Below are 26,853 nucleotides of genomic sequence, written 5' to 3'. Positions count from 1 at the left end.
GGCCAGTCGCCGTTCTTTTTGGTTTATGGCGCAGAAGCAATGTTGCCGAGTGAAGTGGAATTTGAATCACTGCGATTTCGGAACTTCAATGCGGAGGGCTATGAAGAGGGCCGAGTAGACGACATCAACCGACTAGAAGAAGCCCGAGAAGCAGCTTTAATTCAGTCGACTCGATATTTGCAAGGGTTGCGCCGTTATCATAATCGGAATGTTCGATCGCGAGCCTTTTTAGTCGGTGACCTGGTTCTGCGGAAAATTCAAACAACACAGGATCGGCATAAATTATCTCCCTTATGGGAAGGACCGTTCATAATCGCTGAAGTCACTCGGCCGGGTTCTTATCGACTCAAGCGCGAAGACGGTACTCTCATCAACAATTCTTGGAATATTGAACACCTTCGTCGATTTTACGCTTAGGCATTTCGTTTGTATCCTTCCTCTTTGACTGCTAACTTCAAGTTTTTTCTTGAAGTTTTCAGTTAGGGGGCTACTATAATAATAATGGAGTGTGATTTTTATCAATTCAATTTGCTTACTTGATGTATCATTGCCCTGTTTGATTTCTTGGCTTAGTTAATGAGGACTGAAAGTTTTTTAGCAACTTTTGCGGGTTTTAGGCTCAACAAGGTTTGACAAAAACTTTTAAGAAATCAGGAACTAAGTTAAGATATTAAGCACAGCATAAATTCATCAGTATTGTACAAATTGTGCCTCCATCATCATTAATCGTCAAAATCATTGGTACATTAATCAGTATCAGTTTTTTCATCATCAGACTTATCAGACCCAGTCGGCCGAAGGTCGACATCTTGGAATCTCTCAACTACATCAGCAGCAATTTTGTCAGTCGCTTTCTGCGCATCACTGATGAGGTCAAGAGCAGCTTCTTCGCTTGTCCCGTCTGCAAAGCCATCAATGACATCAATATCAACTCTTGGATAAAGGGATTTGGTCATCGCCAATGCCAGACTTGCTCCCATACTTCCAGCTTCTTTGATGTTCTTGAAATATGTATCCGGAGCAACTCTCAGCTTGTCGAAAATTTCAGAAGCATCAAGTGCACTCGGGCTGTTGTTATTGAAGATCATCGCTTGAACAATTGGGGCAGCAGCGTTAGCAACCTCATCCCGGGCTCCTTCAAGTTTTTTGATCTTGCCAACCAGGACGTCGAATTGAGCTTGAGATTTGATCTTACGGTCTGCATCAACAGATTCACATTAATAAGTCAGCATATGGAGGATAACGGCTTTTGAGGTATTGATTGTTGATACCTTCAACTTCCTTTAAAGCCAGGTCTCTTTGTTTTGCCAGTTCTGCCTTGTCATTTTCCAGAATTTGAATCTGCTTCTCCAACTGAGATATCTTGGCAGCTTGCACTACATTGATTACGGTTAATCAAGATTGCAAAGATAACAGTATGAGTCAGTTGAGCAGAGTTTGTGCGTACCTTTTGATGAGCCACTCAGTTCAAAATTTGATTCCTGGAGATCAGCGATCCAATCCCTCAGATCATCTTCATTCTTCCTGGCAAGTTCTTTCGCTTCGTGCAGTTGATTCCTGGTGGCTTCGAGGGTCCCGAGATGAGGGACTAACCTCTCTAAGGTTACCGTTTTGGCTTCGTTCCTAAGATGAATCCTCTGCAAGACAGTTTAATTAGCGCATGAATTAAATGGCAAACAAGATGGTTGAGATCAGGTACTAGAGGGCTTACATTTACAATGCGGGTTGCCTGACCAAGTGCCTTCTTCAGTAGGCATAACTCTTCGTCCTCTTTTTGCTTATTTATCACGATCCCTTGAGGCTGCATGTTGTCATCCCACCACTTGACCAGAATTGGAGGGCGTGAATCCTCAGCTGCTTGTATCCGGAGGATCTCTTCTTCATCACCAATTATTGGCCCTAGTGTATCCATGAACGAAGATGAAGCAGCCAAATAAAGTCTGTTGAATCAAAATGATTTCAGATGGCATGTCTACCTGTGATGATTCCCGGTCGGGGACGAGTGGACTTTGGTGCCTTCACAGGAGATCTGGTTTCTGATTCATTGTCAGCATCCTTCCCGAGAGGACTGTTCGTTTGAGCTTCAACCTCAGGAATCTTTTGGCTTGGCCCTGCATCCAACTGGTTTCCAGTCGGGGGCTCCTGGTTAGCACCGACTTCAGCTTCGGCCGACTGGTTCCTAGTCGGGGGCTTGTTGCTGGGTTCTACATTGTCGGTTGCCGGTTGTTTGTCACTCGGACGATCTTCTGCAGTTGGCTCGAGGTCCTTTTCGGAAGGATCTATGTCAGACGGCTTCCTACGAGTTTGAGTTATGCTGTTAGTATTATTTCAACAATGGGTAAGCTGCAAGACAAGAAAGATGGCCAAATGATTCGTACCTGGAAGACTTTCTGATTTTTGGCAAAGGACGACTGGAGGTTTTCTTCTTCGGATTAGTTGGCTTTGGGGATTTTCCGGTCACTCCTTTGTCTCCGAGCCTTCTGGTATCATCGCCTTCCTCGTCGCTTAGAACCAGCTTCCTCTTGCGAGCATTTGACTGGCCGACTGGATCGGAAGCACTTGGTCGAGCGTCAGATCGAATTTTTGGTCCTCCACTCGCCTGACCAGTCTGCTGGCGAGGTGATCGGCGTTGAGCAATTGGAGGATCCGATTTCATCAAAGCAAATTCCTAGGCATGATATTTCAAACTTTCAATTAGCTTAACAGAGGGTAAAAGCATACTTTTGAGGAAGGTTGAAATGTTTGAGTGCATACCGGTGGAGGAGGGTTGAATGCGTTGAATGGCACAACGGGCAGCAGATGTGAATAGCTGACAACAATAGCGTTTGAGAAGATCTTGTACATTCTTTCTTTCATGACCTTAACGTCAAGAGAATCTGGATTTTCCCGATTTGGATCATGCTTGCCATCAAACTCAAAAGCTGTGCGGGACCTCTCTTTGATTGGAGCTAATCGACTTTTGATAAAGTGCCGAGTGATCTGTTCTCCCTACAAACCTTGTTCCTTCAGTTTCAGCATGCGTTCCATCAATTCCATTGCCTAAGCAGCTTCATCTCCCATAGGCAATGAGTTCCATGTGTCCTGGTAAACCGGAGGAAGACAGCAGTACTCGGGGAGTGCGGGCTCAGGATTCTGAACGTAGAACCAGTTTGCATGCCAACCTTTGTTTGAGGTTTTGAAGGGCATGGAGAAATATTTTTGGCTCAAGGTTCCTCTGAGTTGGAAACCAGCTTCCCCAACAACGCATGGTTTGCTTTTGTTTGGCTGGGGCTTGAGGAAGAAGATGTGGCGGAACAAGGCGAAATGAGGCCTAATGCCCAGAAAAGCTTCACAGGCATGGATAAAATTGGCAATATGCACTATGGAGTTTGGATTCATGTGATGCAAGCTAATCCCGTAGAAGTTCAGAATCCCCCGGAAGAATCTAGAGGTTGGAAGAGAAAATCCGCCATAGAAGAAATGAGCGAATACCACGATTTCGTGTGTCGGGGGTCAGGAATTCTTCGCCGAACGCCGGTCGCCACCCGATAATCTCCTTCGCTGGGAGAACGCCGTGCGCCACCATCTCCTTCAAGTTTTGTCACATCGGAGGGCGCCCACTGACTCTCGAAGCTATCTCTTTCTTCCGCCATGAATGTGAACTGGATGGTTTAATTTGGTCCGAGATATGGCTGGAGAGGAATAGGGAATCGGAGTGGTGGACGCGGGGAGAAATTTCGTGAAGTTTTTGAGGGTGGGTTGGAGCAGATTGATAAACCCTAGCTTCGTCGGTGCGGTTCTGTACTGTAGCACGGAGTGGGGAATGGCGAGAGTCTCGGCGGGGAAGACGAAACGACGCTTGGACTTCGGTGTCTTTAGGGTATCGGGAGTACTAATGGGCCTGGGCCTGTACAATACTTCAGCCCAATTATGTTTTCAGCGTGGCCCGTTGTGATCCCTAGGGACTTAGGCGCTTTTTGCTTTGGCAATATGTGCTCACAATGACGCGGCCCGATGCTGTTAAAATCCTTTTTAACGCGATTCAATAATTCTTTGGAATTATTGTGATTCACATGAAAAGGTGCCCGACAGAAAAGTGTTATACCATTTTTGTAAGCTTTTTTAGGCTACAAAAGATGTTGGGTTAATTTGAGATGACTGGTTTATTAGTAGTCATTCTCCTAGCATGTTATATGCTTATTTTGATTATGGTAAGGGTTATAGCCTAGGCTAATGAACTTCTTAATTACCATGATCTTTATCATATTTGGTGGATCATTTTAAGAGTTTCTTACTCGGATTCCTACCAAATATATCTATTTTTGGACCTTTTGAGTGTTTATCATTCGGCCCTTTTCATATTTTTTATCCTTGATATATTCAAGTGAGAAGCAGTCGACTGGGTATTTTATTGAGTACCATGCATGCTTCGATATAAAATCACACGGTCCTTGACTATATGTTTAGTTTTTCAACTAATCACATAGTCGGGGGCTACACCTAATTAGGTGCATCTACTCGATGCACCGTGTTTTATTTTCGCCCTTCACAGTCTTTTAGCACTCGGCAAGCCGGAGCAAGTTGAATTGAAGCACTCGGATTATTTTTTTTTTGTTTCGTGAAGACTATTTTGGTCAACTGCGAAGGTCTCGGGGGCTACTGTGGAGATTATAGTTACCCCATATCTACATGGCGGTTACATTCCAGCTGGATATATGGTACCAAATATAGATAGAATATCTTTACGAGGACTCGGGTTAGATTCTAAACTTGTATGTCAAGAAAATACCCGGGATCCTAGTCGGTTACGATTGTATTTTATCTGTAATCCCATGTTCCGTTAGGATATGGACTGTACTTTGTAATACGGATCCCTTCCCCTATATAAGGAGGGGTTCGGGTTCCTCTCGGGACGATTCTTTTTTCTCCCAATCATACAATCAATAACACACTCGGCGGAATCATCCCCGGACAGGAGTAGGGTATTACTTCTTGAATAAGAAGGCTTGAACCTGTATAAAATTCCTTGTCTCCAAACCCATCCACTTTCCTAGCTTGATAGCCACCCCCTTTTATTATTGCCGAAATCTTGTTTCGACAAGCGGTATTGCTGACGTGGCGTCCGACGTGGAGCATTGACTCGGTTCACGTGCCGACTCGGACGGCCACCACGCCACCATGAGCAAGGAGGAGCAAGAGGAGATGGGACTCACGACGGTGGCGAGGGAGATGGAGAGCGTCTGAGCGTGCAGGAGATGCACAGGGAGGCAGAGGTGGAGACGGTGGAGGAGGAGAGGACACCACGGATGAGGGCAGAGTAGGTGCCATGGAGCTCCGCGGGAGCCGGGAGGGGCGCGCCGACACCAAGGCCTTGGAAGAAGCGCTGCGTCCAATCGCGGGACTCCACCAATGAAGGCTTCCACGGCAGGAAGGGCGACGGCGGAGAGGGAGCGGAATCAGGCCGAGCAGGCGGAGTGGAGCGGCTGCAACGTGGGAGAGGATGAAGACAGAGCAGCCGCGTCGGGGTCGGATGTCTGGGGCGAAGACAGTGCCCCGGTGGCCGGAGGATCACCCTCTCCTCTAGTCCTCTTGAGGAGCACGACCGGCAAGGAAGGACTACTGGCGCGGCGGCCGCGCCGGCGGTTGGCGAGGAGGAGGGTCGGTGCAGCTGGACACGGCGGAGAGGAGGGGCCGTAGCACACGGCAGGCGGAAGACTCCTCGCGCCCTTCTCTTGCCCCGCACGCGCTCCATGGACTCTCCTCCAAGACACCGTTCGCCGGCGACGTGTTTGTCGGATCGTCGGCGGGCGGAGGGAACCGACGACGGCGACCCCAGTTGGAATCGACAACCGAGGGAGGCGGAGGCAGACGAATTATTGTAACAGAAATAACGGAAGCGGTTGAGACTTGAGAGTTGAGACCGTTTGGCGGCTGCGGTTGGTTGACGACGAAGTGTAGCCGGCCGTTGTCATGGCGCTGCCATGTGCGGCACGACTCGCAGCCACAGTCCGATCACCTTGGGCTCTGCCCCTTGCGCCGCTCCGTCTCCGGCGACCCGCTTCTACCCTGACGAGCCCTATCAGCGCGTGTCGGCAAGCGCTCCGCCAGTGGTACCTCGTCGTCCTCCAGTGCCGCGCGTTGTGGCTCCCGTGGCAGTAGCAGCTGGCTGGGTTGTCCTCGAAGACGGAGTAGAGGAAGCCGTACACGAAGCAGAGGAGCACGTCAACAACATCCAGGAAGGCGAAGACGACCATGTCTTGTGCGGGTTGTTCACCTGCGCGCGTGCCTCCCATCGCGCAGTGTTCATCGCCACCGCTGCCAGCGTGTAAGGGAGGCAGAGGGTAGGGGAAGGGTTACGGCGCTCCCTTTCGCGTACGGATCGCTCTGCCGCCGAGCTTACGCGCCGATCCCTCGCCGCGCGGTGGTCGTCGTCAGCTGCTTTGGTTGGCGGCGGCGGCCTTGCTAGAAGTGGGCGCAAACAAAGAAGGCCGTTGCGCGTCCGCGGTGGCTAGCTAGTCGATGGCGGCCACGAGCGTTGTCGGAGAGGGGAGAGAGATGAAGAGAGGGCAATGGGGAGAGAGGAGGAAGAAGAGAAGGGGGTGAGAATGACATGTGGGGCCCACGTGGGCCCACCATTTTTTCAATTTGTGAATGAAACTCACATGTGGGTGCCACGGGGTTTATTATTTTTCGATGGAATTGCCATGTAAGCGCCACGTCAACGCCACGTAGGCACCACGTCAACCAAAACCGCTGTCAATACTGCCGAGGGACCTTGTTTGCATGGTTTTGTAAGTTGGGGGATGCGTTGTACCTGGTTTTGTGCTCAAGGGACGAATTTCGAACTCGGTGACAACTTGAGGGACCTCAAGTGAACTTATTCCTTCATGATATGCTTGTATCCGATTCTATCTATTGCCTGGGCTTGACTTTGACGGTGGGCTGGCCTTGTAGATGTGATTCCCATTTTTTATAGTCTTTATTTGGGCTTGAAAGGTGGGCTGATTAGGAAACGGATGTGATTACCGAAAAAAATCATCACCGAAGTTGATTCCCCGTTTGGCGACGTATGAAAACATTTACGGAAGCCTTACGTATTTTTTTATTACTAAAAAAAAATACCCGTACGTTGCAACGGATAAAAATATTTTTTATCCTACGCACTATACTCCCTTTAATGCTCGTGTCTTTTGGACCAAACGAACGCACATTCCTTCTGTCCTTTTCAGCTCTAGTCCTAATACAGTCGGCTATCTCCCTCTGCTCGGTCTACCTCTCTTTGGCTCAGTCCACAAATAGAGTTGTAGGCCCAAGTCGAACAGTATCGTGTCCGTACCATTACAAAGCCAATCCTCCCATCAAATCCGGTAATCCGCTCGAGCTCCCATAGTCTTATACCATGACGGAGCCGATACTCCCATCGAATACGGTAATCCGCTCGAGCTCGCATAGTTCCGTACCCATACGATGACTAACGAAGCCGATCCTCTCCATCAAATCCAGTCGAATCTTTCTCCATATCCAAAATTATTGAGGGAGTTTTATCCACTTGATCTCCCTTTTCCCTTTTTTTTATCAAAATTAAAGCAATCAGCAAAACTCGGGATAAAAAATGACGACGATTAAATGGTTCATCAAAATCGAAGCAATCTGCAAAACTTGGGATAAAAAATAACAATGATTAAATAGAGATTCAATCTGGTGAATTAAAGCTTCGAAAGGGGAATTCATGGGGAAAATAATGACAGAGTAGTGGGGAATCAGTTATTGCAACGAATAGGAGGAGGAAGCATATGGGGAGGAAAATCAACGTGGCGGCGGCGCTGGGTTCGGCCCGATGAAAAAACCGCAAAAAAAATATAGCGATAAAAGAAATAAACAGAAAAATTGGTGAAAGAAAAAACGGCGAAAAGAAAATACGCAAAGAGGGGAAAAAGAAAAAGGACAAAAAAACCGGAAAAAAAAAGGTGAAACAAAAAAAAGAAACGGGAAAAAAATAAAACGGAAAAAACAGACAAAAAAAAAAGAAAACGAACAAAATTAGATGGGAATCGGATACGGTAGTTTTTTTTTTATTTTCGCCACTTTCTTATGGGGAATCGGACTTTTTTATTTTAGGTTTTTTTTCTATTTTTTATTTAGACGGATGAAGGAAACATCTCTTATTTTTTAAAGCAATCAGCAAAACTCGGGGTAAAAAATGACGACGATTAAATGGTTCATCAAAATCGAAGCAATCTGCAAAACTTGCAATAAAAAATAACGATGTTTAAATAGAGATTCAATCTGATGAATTAAAGCTTCGAAAGGGGAATTCATGGGGAAAATAATGAGAGAGTAGTGGAGAATCAGTTATTGCAACGAATAGGAGGAGGAAGCATATGGGGGAGGAAAATCTAACGTGGCGGCGGCGCTGGGTTCGGCCCGATGAAAAAACCGCAAAAAAAAAATATAGCGATAAAAAAAATAAACAGAAAAATTGGTGAAAGAAAAAATGGCGAAAAGAAAATACGCAAAGAGGGGAAAAAGAAAACGGACAAAAAAACCGGAAAAAAGGTGAAAGAAAAAAAAAGAAATGGGGAAAAAATAAAACGGAAAAAACAGAAAAAAAAAGGAAACGAATAAAATTAGATGGGAATCAGATACGGTAGTTTTTTTTTATTTTCACCACTTTCTCGGGGAATCGGACCTTTTTATTTTAGGTTTTTTTTCTATTTTTTTATTTAGACAGACGAAGGAAACAACTCTTATTTTTTAAGTAGTACTAGCAATGATGTCCGTGTGTTGCAACGGGTAAAGGTAGTTTTAATCATGTATACTGGTGGGAAAAAAATATAAAGGAATCATAATAATAATAATAATAATAATAATAATAATAATAAAATTGCAGCGACCTTTGGTCAAAAAGATAAAAATATATAATTAATTTTCCATTAATTCCATTAGCTAAAAATAATATAATACGAAGTAGGAAAGTTATTCTCAAATTTTAGCAATTTTCAAAGAGCTTAAATAGAGCAAACTAATTATATAAATGAAAACAAATTTAATCACCTAAATAAAATAATTAGACCTGTAATTGAAAATCTGTTGTCAGTTCAGTTAAACATGAGCCTGCTGGTGTGTGTGGTATATATCTCTCACTTGTATATCGTGATCTTTTTTTGACATAGAAAAAATGCCCGTGCGTTGCGACAGGTAATTAAAATTATAACAAATATAAAAATACTATATGATTAAGGTTTAGTTTTATATGATATGAGCTCTTTAAGAAAATATATTTATAATGAAATAAAAAAGTTCAGCTGAAGGTGACCTAAAGTGAACTTGTTCCATACGGAGGGTACACATGGTCAATGAGGCGGCCCAATAGCGTGGGCGGCCTAGGAATAGAATCGGGGAGGAACAACTTAAGCGACCTAAAGTGAACTTATTCCGTGTGGGCGGCCTGGGAATGGCGTTCGGCCTGACGCGGGAGAAGCGAGAGCCGTCCGATCTGATAGGCGGTCATCCCGACCTATACAAAAGTTCAACAGTCCAAACCCTAACCCTAAACTCATTTCCCCTCCCCCCTATCTCTCAAAACAATGTGGCGGTGGCCCGACATACCGACATCCCTGCGACGGCGGTGGCGGTTCAGCAGCGACGGTGACACCCTCCCCTTCCGGCGTCGGCGTTTACTTAGTGTTCTTGAATCTGATCTTGTATTCTTGTAGTAGTGTTTCCTTTAGAATTTAGGTCCAAATTTGATGCGGTCTCTCATTTTTTTTCTTTCCTTTCTTTTTTTATCTTTTGCCATCGGAAGGGGATTAAAGCGGGATCGCTCGCACGTGCGATGGCATTTCTATTACCCATAAGCCATACAAATTTTTTTAATTAGGTATATATAGATATTGAATCGGACTTTCCTTTTTTTCATTTTTTTTTGCCCTTTTTTCGTTACTACGGATGTCAGAAACATCTTTAATTTTTTTTTACCATGTCACATATAATCAGATTCGATTATTTTCGCCGATTTCTTTTTCACGCTTTTTTTCACGGATGGACGACGGAAACACTTTTTAATTTTTAAGTAGTGGCATAGAGATAGAGATACAGATAGAGATAGAGAAAGAGAAACGGAAAACTTTTTTCACAACTTTTTTTTTTGAATCGGATAGAAAAAAATTTTACGCTTGTTTTTTACCGCGTCGATGGAATCGGATTCGATTTGTTTTTTTACCACGCGGTGTCACATATAATAGGATTCGATTTTCTTTGCAATCGGCATATACTTTTTTCTTTTTGCCCTTTTCTTTACCGCGTCGACAGAGTCGGATTCGTTTAGATTATTTTCATTTTTCGCCCTTTTTTACCGTGTAGACCGAGTCAGATTAGTTTCTTTTTTTTCCTTTATTTCGCCCCTACTTTTTTTGGATCGGACTTATTTTTTTTCTTTTATTCCTGTTTTTTTTCCCTTCTTTCGCCCGTTTTGATCGGACTTTGTTTTTTTTTCACACGGTTTTTTTCGTCCGCAGATTTTTTTTTTGTTCCGTCCGTTTTTTTTATCGGACATAGTTTTTTTCGCACAGTTTTTTCTCCCACGGTTTTTTTACGGACGATGGAAGCACCTCTTATTTTTTAAGTAGTAGAGATTAGTAATAGATAGATAGATTACGTATAGATATAGATATAGACTAGCAAAATGCCCGTGCGTTGCACCGGATAATGATACTTCTCAACTACTTACATGAAGAAAATGAGTGGAAATGAGCTGATGGCATATCCGAATCGCGACGCGTAGAAATTTTATTTTCTTATAATATGTATAATGTAATTGTTGAATATACTCATGAAGAAAAGTGTGAAGTTGAACCGACGACACATCCGAATAGCGACATACAGAAACTATATTTTTAGTATAAATGTGAAAATATTCTCGTGCATTGCTATGTGAAAAAAAGCATGGACTTGAACTGATGACATGTCTAAATCGTGGCACGTAAAAATCATAGAAACCAATGTAATTGTTTTTTCTAAGGAAGTATAGTTTTCGATTTATAAATCGCATGAGGACAAATATATACGTAATAACACCACTAAAAAAGACACATAGATGACGGTACTATAAGTGTCGAAACAGTTAAAACCGTCACATGCACAACTTTCCCTACCTATGCAGGGGTGGAAAAATACAGAATCGGCATATTTCAGGAATTATAGGTGCCAATTTTAAACAAAACCGACACCTATACTATAAATATTGGATTTTAAGAAAAACCGTCACAAAAAAAACTGAGACGAGCCAAATGCGTCCCGTCCTTGTCTATACTCACTTCCCACCCTACACAAAATCTCTCTCACTCTCACTCTCTCTCACTCTCCCCCACCCCTCCTCTCCCTCCGCCCCCTCATGCTTCGCTCGCCATCTCCTCCTCTCCCTCTCGCCTCCCTCTTGCAGCGGATACGGCGGTGGTAGCGGCATTGGCGACGGATTATATTTCCTACAACTTGTGAGTCAATGCCAAAATTTAAGTTTTAAAATTCAATTTTGAAGTGGATTGTATGGTATTTTCAATGTATTTTCTTGTTAGAATTGAACTTTTAAGTCATTAAGGAGACATATATAAAAGTTTTACCCATAAATTACTTTTTGTCAGTAATAAGCTATTTGGTATACCAATCGATGAGGTGGGAAGCACCCATTCATGGGGTATATTTCTTTGTAAAATGGCTGTGCGTTTATCTCAACGATTTTTTATTGAAACACTTTAGTGTGACAATAATCATATGTGGCTTGTATAATAATCACAAAAGGTATTTTTATTTTGGACAATTATTGCACTCTAGATTTGTATGATATAAATGATGCCCCTGACACGTTAGTGTAATGATTATAACATGAGATGAATAGATGGTGAATTTCTCAATCATTTTCACACAAGAGGCAATGGATGCAAATTTGTTTATTAACAAAAAAAAAGTATTTAAAGACAAAATTTGTTACAGGACATTGAAAGATTATGGTTTTTTCTGTGAGACACCCGAAGAACGCATGTCTATTTATGGACACATAAAAACATGGTAATTAGTTATTTGATACCCGACGCATTATTTTATTATTTTATAAAAGATAAATTTGTCCTTGAGAACAACCACAACCACCACCTCTTCATCATTGCCACGGCCACCGCCACAGCCACAGCCATGCTACTCCTTCTACTCCTGCTGACTATCGTGCTCCACCTTTTGCCGCCACCGGACCGCTAGCTCCGCAGATACTCCCATCATGCGGTCCGCCGCGGCACGGGCGGGTTCCGCCTATCCAGTCTTAGGCCGCGGCGCTACCTTGTAGGTCAACGTCGCCATCTTTCCCCGACATGTCGCTCACCGCTGTGAGGTTCCTCAACCGGGCTAGGCGACTCACCGTCATATGCGACGTGGCATGCACGACGCCGTGCCGTACGGCTGAGGCGACCGCTTTGATCGATGCTAAGAACCTCGTTGCGCATCTCGTGCACATCTCACTAATAATTATCCTGTCCTATGCGTGAAATGAGTCACAGGCACCGCTAGTGTCTATTGCCGCTAGTGTCTCTAGTATGTCGTCTCGTGGAAAATTTTAAATTTTTTTTTAGAATCGATAATTTTTATGTCAAACAAATATTAACGGGAAAGTATTTTATTTGTCTGTATTTTATACTATTTAACGGTTTCTTTTACCCGTAACGAAGCACGTGTATTTTGCTAGTAATAATAAAATAAAATATTACTTGTCTGTAAAGTAGGTACGTGTATGTCAAAAATAGTTTGATTTCAGCGAAATTCAATCTTGTGGTTACCACAATATAGAGCACAATGGCACTTGACTGTAATTATCTAGAGTCTCAAGCACGTACACTATCGACCAGTAAAAATATCTAGACCGTCGCTCCCTCTTTTTTCCTCTCTCTTCCCGTCTTTCTCCGCCTCTCTCCCTCCTCACTTTCTCCGTTTATTCCTCTCCCTTAACGTTGCCGGCCGATCCATCACATTGTCGCCGGCCTTCTTTTTCCCTCGAGTTGTTGGCCAGATCCACGATGCCATCACCACAGAGGTCCTCCTGGAGGGCGAAGACGTGGTCCTCGAGGATGCGGCGGTGGTATTCAGAGATGAGCAGCTTGAGGCGGAGAGAGTGGTCGGAGACGGGGAGGCCGAGCGAGTCACGGATGGATTTGCCTCGCTCGCCATCACCTCCTCTCCATCTCGCCTCCCTCCCGTGGTAGATCCGGCATCGATGGCGGCGTCGGCGGTGGCCGCGGGTGGATCCGGCGGCGGTGGCGGCGGATGAGGACGGATCCAGCGGCGGCGGCTCCCTCCGCCCCTTCTCGCCTCCCTCCCACGGCGGATCTGACAGTGGGGACGGCGACCGCGTGTGGATCTGGCTGCGGTGGCACCGGCTGAGAGTGGATCGGGTGGCAGCAGCTCATCCCGCAGCGGATCCGAGGGCAGCGGCTCCTCTCGCAGTTATCCGGTGGCTGCTGCTCCCCCTCCCCGGAGTGGCGGCCAGCGGCTGCTTCCCTCTCCTGTGTGTTGGCAGCAACTCCCCGCCCCCTAGCTGCCCCTCACCTCCCCGATGTGGAGTCGATGGTGGTTTGATTTTTGATTTGTGAATATTTTGAGGATTTTGTGATTTGGAATGTTGATATAGTAACCACAGTACGACAGTGGTTTGATTTGGGACGGCGGTTTGATTTGGGATGTTGATTTTGTGATTCATATATTTTGGGAATTGGGGGCAATGGGATTGGGAGCAATCGACTCGATTAGCCGATTGATCGAGTTGGCTTCTTTTTTTTTTCACTCCAATGCCGATTGATTAAATTTGTTTTTTTTTTTTCGGCTTCTTTCAAGTCGGCTCGGGAAAAAAAATTTTCAAGACGGACTCGGATTCAAACACGGACGACGGACGAAAAAATCGATCGGAAGCATTATGTGACGATAGGAAAAATCCAAATATTTATATTAGTTATATATTAGTTATAGATATAGATTTACAGTTATGTGTCAGGAAGAACCACCTACTTCGTACAATAATTCCAGATATACAGAGCTTGTTCTAGGCCTGTAGATATTACACGCCGTATATGCTATGCAATTCTTAAGTGACGATGACTTGAACGATTCAATACTTGGGATGTGTTCAAATTAGTTTGCTGCTGTTGTCGTTTGTCAATCATCTATAACTACCTGTTCCTAAAAACCAGGTTCAGTTCCATGCCGATTCCGGTCAAAATACGTTAATTAATTCCATGAAACCAACCGGCTTAGAGATAAAGTGCAGAGTCCAATCGAGATTATGTTGCATAATTATGCAACCAATTCTACTACGAATCCTGATTGATGTGGTTTCTTCATACACAAGGAGATACGCAAACGTACGTGTCACTAGATTCCGCTTAGATACCTGGCCGAATTCGTGATATAAATAGAGACCACCAATAATTAACCTGATTAATTGCCGCGCGCAATCACCTAACTCTACTTAATTACAGCCTTCCAGGAGGAGAGGAATTAACCTTTCTTCTCCATCAATCTCAGCGTCGTCCGTGTTCGACCGATCAATGGCGGCACCGGCAGCACCGCAGGAGACCAACGCCGCCGCCGGTGAGATGGTCACGCTGATCAGCTCGGACGGAGCTCGCTTCGAGGTGCCAGAGGCGGCGGCGAGGCTGTCGCAGACGTTGCTCGACGAGATGAAGAAGGACGACTACCGCGCCAGCAACGGGATCCCTCTCCCCAACGTCGCCGGCGACGTCCTCGCCAAGGTGATCGAGTACTGCACCAAGCACGCCGCCACCGCCGCCGCCATCAACGCCGACACGCCGGCGAAGACGAGCAAGGAAGAGGAAGAGCTGATGGTGAAGAGCTTCGACGACGAGTTCATCCTGGTGGACAACCACATGCTGTACGGCTTGCTCACGGCGGCGGACGCCATGCGCATCCAGGGGCTGATGGACCTGGCATGCCAGCGATTGGTGGACATGCTCAAGGGCAAGACGTCGGAGCAGATGAGGCAGACGCTGGGGATCACCAACGACTTTACGCCGGAGGAAGAAGAGGAGTTTCGCCGGGAGGACGAGGAACAATGGCTCTGATCCTATTCTTACATGTATTAGATCGATGAGCAACTTTAAGTATATGCAGTTATGCACCATGTGTTAGTTAATTACCGGTTTGGTAGTATTAGTTAATTACAGTCTATGCAGGTTCGTTCATAATATGTTCAATGTTAGATGTAAAGAAACTAATTGGTGCTATAAGTGTTACTATATTTTCCTCTACTAGCAAGGGGACGGTATCACGTACTCATGTCTCCAACGGGATCGCTCGCCCCATGTCTCCAACGGGATCGCTCGCCCCCGTTTCCATTACGATCCTCGAGCTTTCACGTCCGATAAAACCACAGTGAATACTGCCAAAGGACTCAATCGCAGTCAATACTGCCTACGGACCCAATCACAGTCAATACTTAGTTTTGTTTATTAAGGGATATCATATATCAGTTTTCGGTTCAGAGACGAATTTATAACTCAGTGACAAGATAAGAGATCTCAGCGAACTTTTTCCAAAGTGCTGACACAACTTGCGATCAATAATAAAAATAATAATAATAATCATAAGGCTTCCATTCGTCCGTCGTTTGAGTCCAAGTCCTTAAAAAAAATCCCCGAGCTAGATCCCCAAATCAATAAATCAACAAGACAACCAAAAACAGCATGAAAACGCCAAATTTAATCTAGAACTCATGAATTTGATTCCCAAGAAAGCTAATCCCCATCATACGATGATTACTAAATCAACATCCCAAATCACAAAATTCTCAAAATATTCACAAATCAAAACCGCCGCCACGGTGCAGAGAACCACCATCGGCTCCACGTCGGGGAGGTGAGGGGGCAGCTGCTGCCACCACGCCGAGGAGGGGAGCAGCCGCCGCCACTGCCATGCCGAGGAGGGGGAATAGCAGCCGTTGTCGACTCCACATCAAGGAGGTAAGGGGGCAGCCGGGGAGGAGGGGGGGGCAACTGCTGCAACCACGCAGGGGAGGGGAGCAGCCGTTGTCAGCTCCACGTCGGGGAGGTGAGGGGGCAGCAACTGCCACCACGGCAGGGAGGGAAGCAGCCGCCATGGTGGTGTTGATGAAAAATTCGCGATCAGCCGATGGTGCTGGATCTGTGTTGGCGCGAACTAAATCGACAAAAGAAATGGCTTAGGAAATCTGCTTAGCTCTAGTTCAGATCCAAAAATTGATGAGATGCGGACATGCTAGTCAGTTTGATCTAGTAACTGACAAGATATGTAAACAACAGATCAAATAGCCGATCGGCTGACAAGCCGATGGAGTAGTTCCAGCCGATGCCGATACTAGCCGATGTCGATAGGGTTTTGAGCAATCGGCTATATGTCTAATGTAGATAACCATATAAAGACAATCGGCTGATGATAATGTAATATGACAATAATATAACCTAATATAAACCAATCAGCTACTAATAAAATGATAGAATAAGTGATCCGATGGTTAAAGCATATATCGGCTGGTGTTCCGATGTTATTAAATCCAAATGATTAGATAAACAATGAAACCTTTGTTGCAATCGGCTAAATCCAACTTGTATATGATCCTTGTAAGCCGATGCAACGTCCAGATAACTCATCGGCTGAAACCCCGATGAAACCTTTATTATAATCAAAAACTGGTTAGCCTTTATGATTCTAAGCACGACTAGGGATGATGCATCGCAAAGTATGCTAAGAAGCATAAAGTCTAAACAATCAAGTCTTTGATTAATTTTCATGGTGGTGGATACCTTATCTATTCTAATCTGGCAAAGAAATTTAGCCGATATCGGCAAAAGCCCTAAAGCATATCCCAGCGGATACAAGTAAATCTACCTATCAAACTAGATTAACGAAAACATATGATAAATAGATAGGCAAATATATCAACCGAACCAAAGCGATCAAAGAGATCGAAGCGATGCAGCCTTGAACAACACCAACGTAACATAGGAATTACCCCTCCGTCGGAGATCAAAAAGCCGCAATGCAGCCCCGCGTCGGGTGCCAAGTTCCGCGGGATGATAAATAAAAACCTCAGAAAAGAGGGTGGTGATGCGCCGAGAGAAGTTTTATTGATTGAGAGATAGTTTACAATGATCCCGGGTGTATATATTTATACCTATGGGTAGATACTAGTCCTTCTTGAACAAGAAAAAAACTTTCCTAAAGATAAATGGAAAGCACAAAGTCCTTATCGGACACTAAACACACTTTCTTTTTTTTACGTAAAACAGTAGGAGAGACTCCTACTGTACTATATTTTAAAATAATAATATAAAATTTACAATTAATATTTACAAGAAGTTACAGAGCTATTAATTAAAATTGGCTAGCTATGATTGCCACGCTGGTTTATTTGCTTCTTTTGCTCTATGTATATGCAGAGCAAACTCCTTCTGAAATTCAGATTTCCATTTTTCAAACCTAACGGCGACATTGTTGAAAATAAGGTCATTTCTTCTACACCAGATGTGCCAGCAGCCGATTGCCAAGATTTCAAAGAAGAATTTGTGCTGAAAGGAGATTTGAGCTGATGAAATCATGTTCATGAAGTCCATGGCTAAATTCCATTGAATACCAACTTGATGCCAACACTGCTGTGCAAATGGACAGGAGAAGAACAGATGTGACATGTTTTCTGTGGTCATGGAGCTGCACATCACACAATTAGTCCCACCCTGGATGTTGAATTGCTTCTTTTGTAACAGTTCTTTTGTGTGGAGCCTATTTAATAACATAAGCCAAAGAAATACTTTAAGTTTCATTGTGCATTTGCTCTTCCAAAGAAGTGATAGTGGCCTGGCAGTTTCAGCATGTTCAAATGATTTGTAGATTTTGCAGTCTATCAGCTAGCAGCCCCCATTCCTGATTCGCTTGGCTGGAAAGAGGGAGGTGAAAATTCTGTTGAAGGTCGGTTGTCATCAAGAAATTTTGACAAGGGTCTCCTTTCGCATAGGAGAAAAGAACAGGGAACTCATTTTCCATGAGATGGTTATTCCAATTATCTTTCTAGAAAAGAGCAGAGTGTCCAGTTCTAATGGTCACAGATGTGAGACAGTGAGAGCTCTGAACAAGGGTATTAGTCAAAAGTGTGCTTCCACTAGAATGAACCTTTTTCCTTGTGTGCATGAGGAGGTTTGTCTAAACTATTATAGTACTTGTTCCAAATGAGATGAACCCAGTGTACTCTCTCGTTTACCACGTGCACGCTTTTCAAACTGCTAAACGGTGTGTGTTTTGCAAAAAAAAATTATATGAAAGTTTTTTTAAAAAATCATATTAATCCAATTTTTTTAAAAAAATAGTTAATACATAATTAATCGTGTAATAATACATACTCCGTTTTGCGTGCCGGGAAGGAGGGTTCCTCTCCTCCTGAACACAGCCTAAATGTTTCATGAGTAGAGCAGTGTTCTGAATTTCCAAATTGATTATACCCAAACCTCCTTTTTTTTTTCTTTGGTTTGCAAACTATGTCACATGCAGCCAGGGAGTGAGTTATTGTTTCCAAGTTATTGTTTTTCCTCCAAAGGAAGTGTCTTCTTGGTAATTAATAGATAAAGGGAAACTAAAAGATAAAAGGAAACTAAAAGACTCTTCCTAATTAATAGATAAATTGCCTTGCCGCATTCTCTTTGAACTCGGTCTCCTCTGGATAAACTTCCTTTAATTGATTAATTTCCTTAACCGAATCTACCATGGATCCGACTATCGGCGACTTGATAATTCCCATCAGTCGATTTCAGAACTCTGAAGCCGATACTGACTCTTGGCCGATCATGACTTTGGGGCTTACCAAATTTAGATGTTAATAGGTGGTCAGGAGGAACAGCAGCCGCCGTCAGCTCCACGTCGGGAAGGGGTGGGGGCAGTCGGGGAGGGGCGACGCAGCTGCTGCCACCATGCCGGGGAGGGGAGGAGCAGCCGCCGCCATGCCAAGGAGGGGGAGCACAGAAGCCACCGCCGCCGCTTAGGTTTGAGGAGGCGAGAGAGGAGGCGTAGAAAAAGAGAAGGAAAAAAGAAAGAGGTGTGCAGGCGGAGTAAAGGATGGGAGGGAAAAGAAAGAGGAGACGTGCGAGCGGAGAAAAAAAGATTCGCTCGGCTCGATTGGATAAGATCGTGTAGGTTTGTTAACTGGAACCAGCACCTACGATACCTACAATTAAATTAATTGGTATATGTCTTTTTAGCAAACCGATATCTACAGTGTTGGTTTTTAACCGGGACCTATAGTTATGAAAGATTCCAGTTCTATATTTTTTCCATCCCGTGAAAATAGGGAAAAGGTCCATAGGTACCGGTTTTAAATTAACCGGTTTCTACTGGGTACTAAGTATTGACATATATCAGATATCTGTGAAAGAACAAACTCATTCTCCACAGATCTTTACCTCCCGTTGTAACGTACAAGCATTTTTTTCTATATACTAATAGAAATTGCAAAAGATAGCACAAAATTCACCAGTGTGTTATCGATCGATATCGCCAAACAATATATATAATACTTCCAAGAGTCAAAGCATCGCCATCTATATCGATCAGCCCGTTGGGTTCGATTTGAAGAAAACTTGGGAGCCAAATCAATGGCGACAGCGACGGACAGTGGCAAGATGGTTGAGTTGATCAGCTCTAACGGAGAATGCTTCGAAGTGGAGGAGGCGGTGGCAAGACTGTCATAGACAGTGGTGAAAAGGATGAACAACGGTGACCACCACGCCGGTGACAACGGGATCACCATCCCTAACGTCACCGACAACGTCCTCGCTGAGCGGTACTGCATGAAGCACGCCGCCTTGAGCTCCGGCACCGACGACGTGAAAGCAATGCACGAGGAAGAGCTCCATAAGTTCGACAGGGTGTTCGTCAAGGTCGACAACGACAGGCTGCGGCGCTTGATCAGTGCAGCCAATGTCATGGGCATCGACGGCCTGATAGATCTAGCCTGTCAACGCATGGCCAACATGCTAAAGGGAAAAAGGCTGAAGCAGATGAGGCAGACGTCCGGAATCGACAATCACGTCAGAGAAGGAGGAGGAGATCCACAGGTTGGAGGAGAATAAATTTTAAGTTCCACATATGTTAATTTTTAACAGAAATACTATACAACGGTATACCATTCCAACTAAATTCCAACTAAAAATCTGATATAATGATGACCCTAACATGCAAGGTATCATGTCTGATACCGTAGGTACCATGATGATGTTAGCGTGATAATTAGGTACCAGATCTAGTACCTTCGGTATCAAACATGATACTCCGTAGGTATCAGATCTGATACCTATATTATCATGCTGACGGTCTGGAAATATGGTACTGGAGGTATCAAATCTAAAAATTGTGTTGACGTAGCTATTCCATTAGAACGGTATACAGTTTTTTAGTATCTCTATAATTTTAATTACTACTAGTGCTTAGATTTCAGGCACTACTTTCTCTGTCTTCATAAGAATCTAGCACCTGTGAACGCTTTAGTTGCATACCATAAGAAAATAAAGACAACTCACCTATGTCGTAGATTATAGATTTATAGTACTTAGAAGAACAATTTTCACGGAAAACCCTGATCACCCAAGTACCAGATCATAAGTGATCCATGATAATACCCGCTTGTGATAGGTTTGATCTATGGTGGGAGGCACGGGTCGCCTATGTAAAAGGTTTATCATAGGTGGCCCCAGTTCGCTGGCCACCTGTGAAAACACATCTCTTTTCAATGATGAAAGTACTCCCCGCAAGACTAAAAACAAAAAAAAAGCATCAAGAGTGGGTAAAAGATAACATAGTTAAATCCATCGTGTGTATTATATTTAGTTCCCCATGGAGGCTACAAAATCCCACATTAATCGGAGAAAAAAAAGAGAGGAGTTTGAGTAGAAATGCATTTAGGCATTATTGAAATTCGGAACAAAAAATATTGAAAGAAGAGTCCATGTAGAACACAATTAGAGATTAATTAAATTTAGAATAAAAAATATAATAAATTCCAAAATCATAAAAATAACAATGATAAGAGTTCAAGTAAGATTACAATTTACAAACAACAGAAAATGGAAATAAGAAATAACAAATATTGAAAGATTTACTCAATATAGAACATAATACGAGATTAACGAAAATTAGAAATAAAAACTAAAATTAATTCCGAAATTAGAAAAAAAATAAGAGTTCAACTAGGAATACGGTTTATAAATAACTAAATCCGGAATAAAAATAAAGACTCTTGAAAGAAGAGACTATCTAGAACACATCAGGAGGTTAATGAAAATTCGGAATAAAAAATAAAATGAATTCTAAAAATAGAAAGTAATTATAGGAGTTCAAGTAGGAATACAATTTATAAATAACAAAATATTGGAATGAAAATATAAAAAAATTAAAAAATAGTCCATCTAGAATACAACGATGAGAAATTGCAATGAAGAGAAGAGAAGCAACATGCTCGTAAAGGAGTAGGGTGGTGGCAATTGATGGGACATAAGAAAACTATAAACAAAATCCTAAATAGAATCACACTGATGATTAAGAGGAGGGATGATGGCAGGCCGTTAAGTAACCGATCACGGCAGTTGGCGGGACTTCTACAAAGTAAAAAAAAAACCACAACGACAATCATTTTCGATTTTTAAAATCTCAATGATAATAAAAAGGAGAGGCAGTGGACGGGCCGTACAGGAGTACAGTACTTGAGCTACCAATGGTTGGCGGACTTTTACAAAGTAAAAAATGAACTCCAATAATAATTATATTCGATTTTTAGAATCCCAATTACAATAAAGAGGGAGGCAGTGGAAGGGGGGCATAGAAGAGTACAATGATGATGTTTTACAGGACTTCTAAAAATTATAAAAATAAAACCCAACGAAACAATAAAAGGTCTTGTTTTTTAAAGGTTTTAAGGAGGACAAATAGAAAATATGGTAGATCGAGCAAGCAAATAAATGGGCAATAAAAAGTAAGAGGTAGTGATTGGTGTGACATTTAGAAATCAGGGGATGATAATTAATGTTCGGTCTTTCAATGTCCTAAGACAATAAGATAGCTATTTAGCAAATTTTAAGTAATATTATATGTAAAAAAAATAGATAATTTTGTATGGATGCTAGTCGCGTAATTGTACGGGCCACCTAGCTAGTTAATTTATTTACAACTTTTATATATTTATTCTTAGCTACTTAAAAGCTAATACTGAAAAGGAAATTTTGTCAAAAATATTTTAAATTCAACATCAAAATTAAGTTTAAAAATTTAAATTTTGACTTTTGCTTTGATTTATTAGATCAACCGATGTGGCCAGTGTTCAAATGACTAGAGAAAGAACAAGGCGCTGAATTGCTGATCACCTGACGTGTTGGCCAGCCAGTTCAGCCCGTGTCACACGAGTAAAGTGGTCAGTGGCAGGTAGGGGTGAAAATGGTCGGATCACACCTTTCCCATATCCTAAACCATATCTTTTCTTTAAATTTGGAACTAGGTACGGGATAGTGAAAATGGTCGGATCACACCTTTCCCATATCCTAAACCATATCTTTTCTTTAAATTTGGAACTAGGTACGGGATAGTGTCAGATAACATATCACTCATTCGTATCCTATCTCATATTATTTTCTTTGAATCGGATTCGGAAACAGATATTTATTTGTATATTTAATTCATAGATATTTAATGTAAGAAGACAATTAAAGTGCTAAAAGAGATACATCAAGGAACAAATTATATAATAATACATGTGAGCTTATTATAAAAATAATAATCAACTAATATTTTATTATGTTTATGGGTGAATTTATAATAAATTTTCACATATGTTTTATAACATGAGACATATGGACGGATACCACTCTTCCCACATCCTAACCCATATTCTTTTACGGATTCAGGTTCGAACTTGGATATTATCGGGTATCCCATTTTCTCTCACATATTCTTCCCACGAGCCTCAGGTCAGGCGTGGTCGGGAAATACCCCCCTTCCCGTTTTCACTCCTAGTGCCAGGCTCCTGGTGTAGTGGTGTCAAGGTCTTCAGGACTAATGATGAGGACGGGGTCTACTCCACTGTTACATGAAAAAACAATCTAACACTAGATGTGACATATCTTACTACTACGAATCTAGACATATCTTTGTTGTACTAGTATGTGTCATATCGAATCTTATATTCCTTTTTTGGGATGGAGGGAGTATATATTTAGACCTTATTTAGATGGGACTAAAACCTCGTAGTCCCTATCACATCGAATGTTTGGACACTAATTATAAATATTAAACGTAGACTATTAATAAAACCCATCCATAATCTTGGACTAATTCGCGAGACGAATCTATTGAGCCTAACTATTTCATGATTAGCCTATGTGATGCTACAGTAAACATTATCTAATTATAGATTAATTAGGCTTAAAAAATTTGTCTCGCGAAATAGCTTTCATTTATGTAATTAGTTTTGTAAGTAGTCTATATTTAAAACTCTAAATTAGTGTCTAAATACAGGGACTAAATTTAAGTGCTTGGATCCAAACACCATAGTTGAAGTTTTCGTATTATGTGTTTTTAAAATAATTTTTCGAAAAGTGCCAAATGTCAAGGTTGCTTCAACTAGACCAACATGAATAGAACTGTAGGATATATGTAGCATGGATGTTTATGTCTACATCTTCTACAAATAACCTACTGGTGGCAGTGGTACGCAGTTAATAAGATGCAGTATTCAAGGCGCTGACCGCACACAATAGATTTGGAAATGAGGACACACACATTTAGGTATGAACAGCAAGAGCTGGATTTTATTTCATATATATAGCTGCATTCTTCAGCGAGATCGTTGAAACACAGGGAAATTAAGCAAAGGTCCAAGACCGATTCGGTTTATTTATTCCCGAGATGAACTAGTTGTTCACAAGGCAGCAGTTCTCATCGTCAGAGCCACAGCAAGCCTTGGCACACTGGATCATCGGCCTAAGTCTGAAATAGCAGCATCTGCATCCTGCGATCAGTTCATTGCACAAGAAAAATCAATGATTCTTTCCAAATAAACAAGAAAAGTGAAATCTTCTCACCTGTGTATGTATAAAGGAAAACTTCGCATGTATTGCCACTACTACAAAACCCATAACAAACGGCCTAAACCAATACATGTGAGACTTTTCATTCTCTCTCATCCGCTCTTGTGGATCTAAAATTAAAAACTAGCGCAACCTCTTAAAAATTTGGCACCTATATGAGATTCCCAATCGACACCCATGGGATAAGCTATACTAGTGTCACAGGTCTGAACAAAAGTTTAATTTAGCTTTAAAATATACAATATGCGATGGAACAAGGGTAAAATGACCAAACTAACCTTGAGGATGGATCCCCTCCATCCTTGCCTTGGCCGGCATTGCCGCGGCGAAGATCACCATAACCATGGCCCAGATGAAGAGAGCAAGGATGGTGTTCCTCTTCATTACTGTCTCACAGGTAACTCAACCTTGCTCCACTTCCAGAAATGTTGATCAGTACACTGTGTGTGTGAAGTTGCTTTGGCTTTGCTACTCTCAGAGTCACTTATTTATATGGAGCAACAGATTCCAATCCAGTGTATCACATGCAAAATTTGGAAAAAGGGAGTGGACGATAAGATGGACGACAAGATCATGCGACCGCAATGTTGGAATTTCCATCGAAAGTGTATATCCATGTGACACAAGAGACAATGATGAAAGGAGTAGAGTTTGACTCTGTGAGGACATGGCATGGTAGTGCTAGCTAGTGATATGTCCATAGCCAGCCAAGCCATGTTTGGCTCTAAGTTTGGTTTGGTGGAGTAGCACTAGGTCCAATTTAGTAGGCAGCAGGAAGTCAGCAATGTGCATCACTTAATGATGGGTTTCTAAATGATTGGATTTTCTTTTTTATTAGAACTATAAAACAGAAAATGCGTTTGCAGCAATTAGAAAATTTGTTTTTCAAAACTGGAAATTTCATTTTGTTATGAAGACGAGAAACTAGTAGTTATCTTTTTGTATTTTTAATTTAAAGAGATTAAGAAATTTGGTAAAAAATTTAGAATTGCATCGAAATAGCAAGTAATGGCAAGTATTGAATACGTGTAACATTATAATGGCATAGTTACATATAGGTGAATAGCATTGAATTATAATGTTGTGAATCCAAAATTTAACCAAATTTTCAGACTATTTTGTGTATAAATTTATGTTCAGAAATATTAATATACAGATCAGAACATAAATAAAACGTAAATACTTACGGAAGAGACACTTAGTTCCCACGCTGAAAAGAAAGCAGCAACAGAAAAATACGATCCTAGCAGGCTTCAGCTCCACTTCATAGGTAAAACTCGACTGGGGTATAAGTCTTGGTTTTTCTACCACTTCTAAAAAGGAAGAATAATAGCAAGACTGAGTACAACCAACTTACTCAGCAAGCCACGCTAATGATGTAGGCATGCAAGAGGAGACAAAGGAGGGTTTGTGGCTATTTGCTTGAATGCAGTTGTAAACATTTGTAGTTGAAAACAATAAAACAGTTAATTAATTAAGACAAGATTAATGTCCACTTAACAATGCTACACCACGATAAACAGGTCCAGCCAACCACCTGAACTATACCAATTCATTAAGTCAAGTTAAATAATAGAGTGAGACTAAACATGGTGAAGCTGGTCGATCGCCCATAACCGCAAGCATGTCCATTCGAATAGTTTTACTCTGGCTGGAAGTGTACAACTATACCCACAAGACGCAATCCACCGGCATGTCACCGTGCTTCCGCAGGCATGTCACCATGCGAGTGATTGCAACAAGTCCCTTCGCATAACTCCCCTAACCAAGTGCACCACATTGCAGGTTTCACCCGTACCTTTAAAACCAAGGTGGGCAATCCCTCTTGTGCTACAATGAATCCGGAAGCTGCATAGACCGCTGCCCAGTCCATCCAAACTCCATCACGCCCACCCTTATTTGGGTACATCGAAAAGGGAAAAGCTATACTAGAAGTTCAGCAATTGCCCATGCTTTCTTGTGGTAAGCATGGTAAGTCTTATAGGGTTTCACGTGAATGTCCTTTATTGCCATGGGCGCGTGTGTTCGTGACAAACAAAATCATACACCCACAACCCAACATTAAACCATATTTTAGGTGGATAATTATGACCAATAAAGCATGGCTAGATGTCTCGAGCTTGCAGCTCGTCAAGATACTAAATGTAAGTAGTGTGATTATCCCATTAGATGAACTAGTGGTAATTAAGAATGGCTAAGAATATACACAATCTAGTCAAATTATCACCCAAGTATAGCAGTGGAAGAGGAGCAGTGGCCGAGGCGCTACGCAAAGCAGCGAAGCTTATGGCAATGGTGGCATAGTGCGGCGACGGCACTAGCCGTGGCAACGCTAGGTCAGAGCACGGCGGCGAGCGGTGGCGCTAGGGTGGTGCAGTGAGGCGGTGGTTTCAGGGCATGGTGGGCTCGGGATACTAGGGAAAATGGGAGAGGGAGCTCAAGGAATGAGCTTTATAGCCTCGAGAGGGTGAATGGGAGCCGAGACGAGGCGAGAACTGGCGGTGAAGGAGTGGGTCGACAAGGTGGGGAGAAGTAGGGTTTGATCCCACCGGATTTCATGGGAAGAGAGGGGGTGTGGGCGCGGGAGCGTGTGGGGACTCATGTCCACACACGTGCGGGATCTGGGAGGCACACAGGAGAGGCTGATGTGGGGTGGAAGCGGTTGCAGCTGACTGGTCTGAGGCAGGGGATGACCCTGATAGGTGGGCCCTACCTATCGGCGGCTGAA

At 42.8% G+C, this 26,853-nt stretch overlaps 3 protein-coding genes and 1 long non-coding RNA gene across 4 annotated transcripts; 2 read left to right on the top strand and 2 right to left on the bottom strand.

Moving 5' to 3' along the window:
• Nucleotides 1–5,188: 5,188 nt before the first annotated feature.
• On the bottom strand, nt 5,189–5,775 carry LOC127783631 (uncharacterized). Its single transcript, XM_052310819.1, has one exon. The coding sequence runs from the start codon at nt 5,729–5,731 to the stop codon at nt 5,189–5,191; it is 543 nt and encodes a 180-aa protein (XP_052166779.1). The 5' UTR covers nt 5,732–5,775.
• Nucleotides 5,776–14,468: 8,693 nt separating this feature from the next.
• LOC127785338 (SKP1-like protein 5) lies at nt 14,469–15,266 on the top strand. Its single transcript, XM_052312772.1, has one exon. The coding sequence runs from the start codon at nt 14,562–14,564 to the stop codon at nt 15,093–15,095; it is 534 nt and encodes a 177-aa protein (XP_052168732.1). The 5' UTR covers nt 14,469–14,561; the 3' UTR covers nt 15,096–15,266.
• Nucleotides 15,267–19,757: 4,491 nt separating this feature from the next.
• Nucleotides 19,758–20,123, top strand: LOC127784686 (SKP1-like protein 5). The gene has a single exon (XM_052312032.1). It carries the CDS (start codon nt 19,758–19,760, stop codon nt 20,121–20,123), a length of 366 nt encoding a protein of 121 aa, XP_052167992.1.
• A 3,695-nt stretch (nt 20,124–23,818) lies between these two features.
• LOC127784954 (uncharacterized) lies at nt 23,819–24,676 on the bottom strand. The gene is made up of 2 exons (XR_008019629.1): nt 24,404–24,676; nt 23,819–24,046 (listed from the first exon to the last, which is right to left on the bottom strand). It is a non-coding gene; the product is annotated as an uncharacterized LOC127784954 (long non-coding RNA).
• Nucleotides 24,677–26,853: the final 2,177 nt, after the last annotated feature.

This window comes from Oryza glaberrima, chromosome 9 (genome assembly GCF_000147395.1).
Source record: "Oryza glaberrima chromosome 9, OglaRS2, whole genome shotgun sequence".
NCBI classification, from domain to species: domain Eukaryota; kingdom Viridiplantae; phylum Streptophyta; class Magnoliopsida; order Poales; family Poaceae; genus Oryza; species Oryza glaberrima.
This window is presented reverse-complemented; position numbering and strand designations above follow the sequence as displayed.

What these genes read in the sequence shown, in the direction of transcription:
- LOC127783631 (XM_052310819.1), bottom strand. Translation starts at nt 5,731, where the DNA reads ATGGAGCGCGTGCGGGGCAAGAGAAGGGCGCGAGGAGTCTTCCGCCTG.
- LOC127785338 (XM_052312772.1), top strand. Translation starts at nt 14,562, where the DNA reads ATGGCGGCACCGGCAGCACCGCAGGAGACCAACGCCGCCGCCGGTGAG.
- LOC127784686 (XM_052312032.1), top strand. Translation starts at nt 19,758, where the DNA reads ATGAACAACGGTGACCACCACGCCGGTGACAACGGGATCACCATCCCT.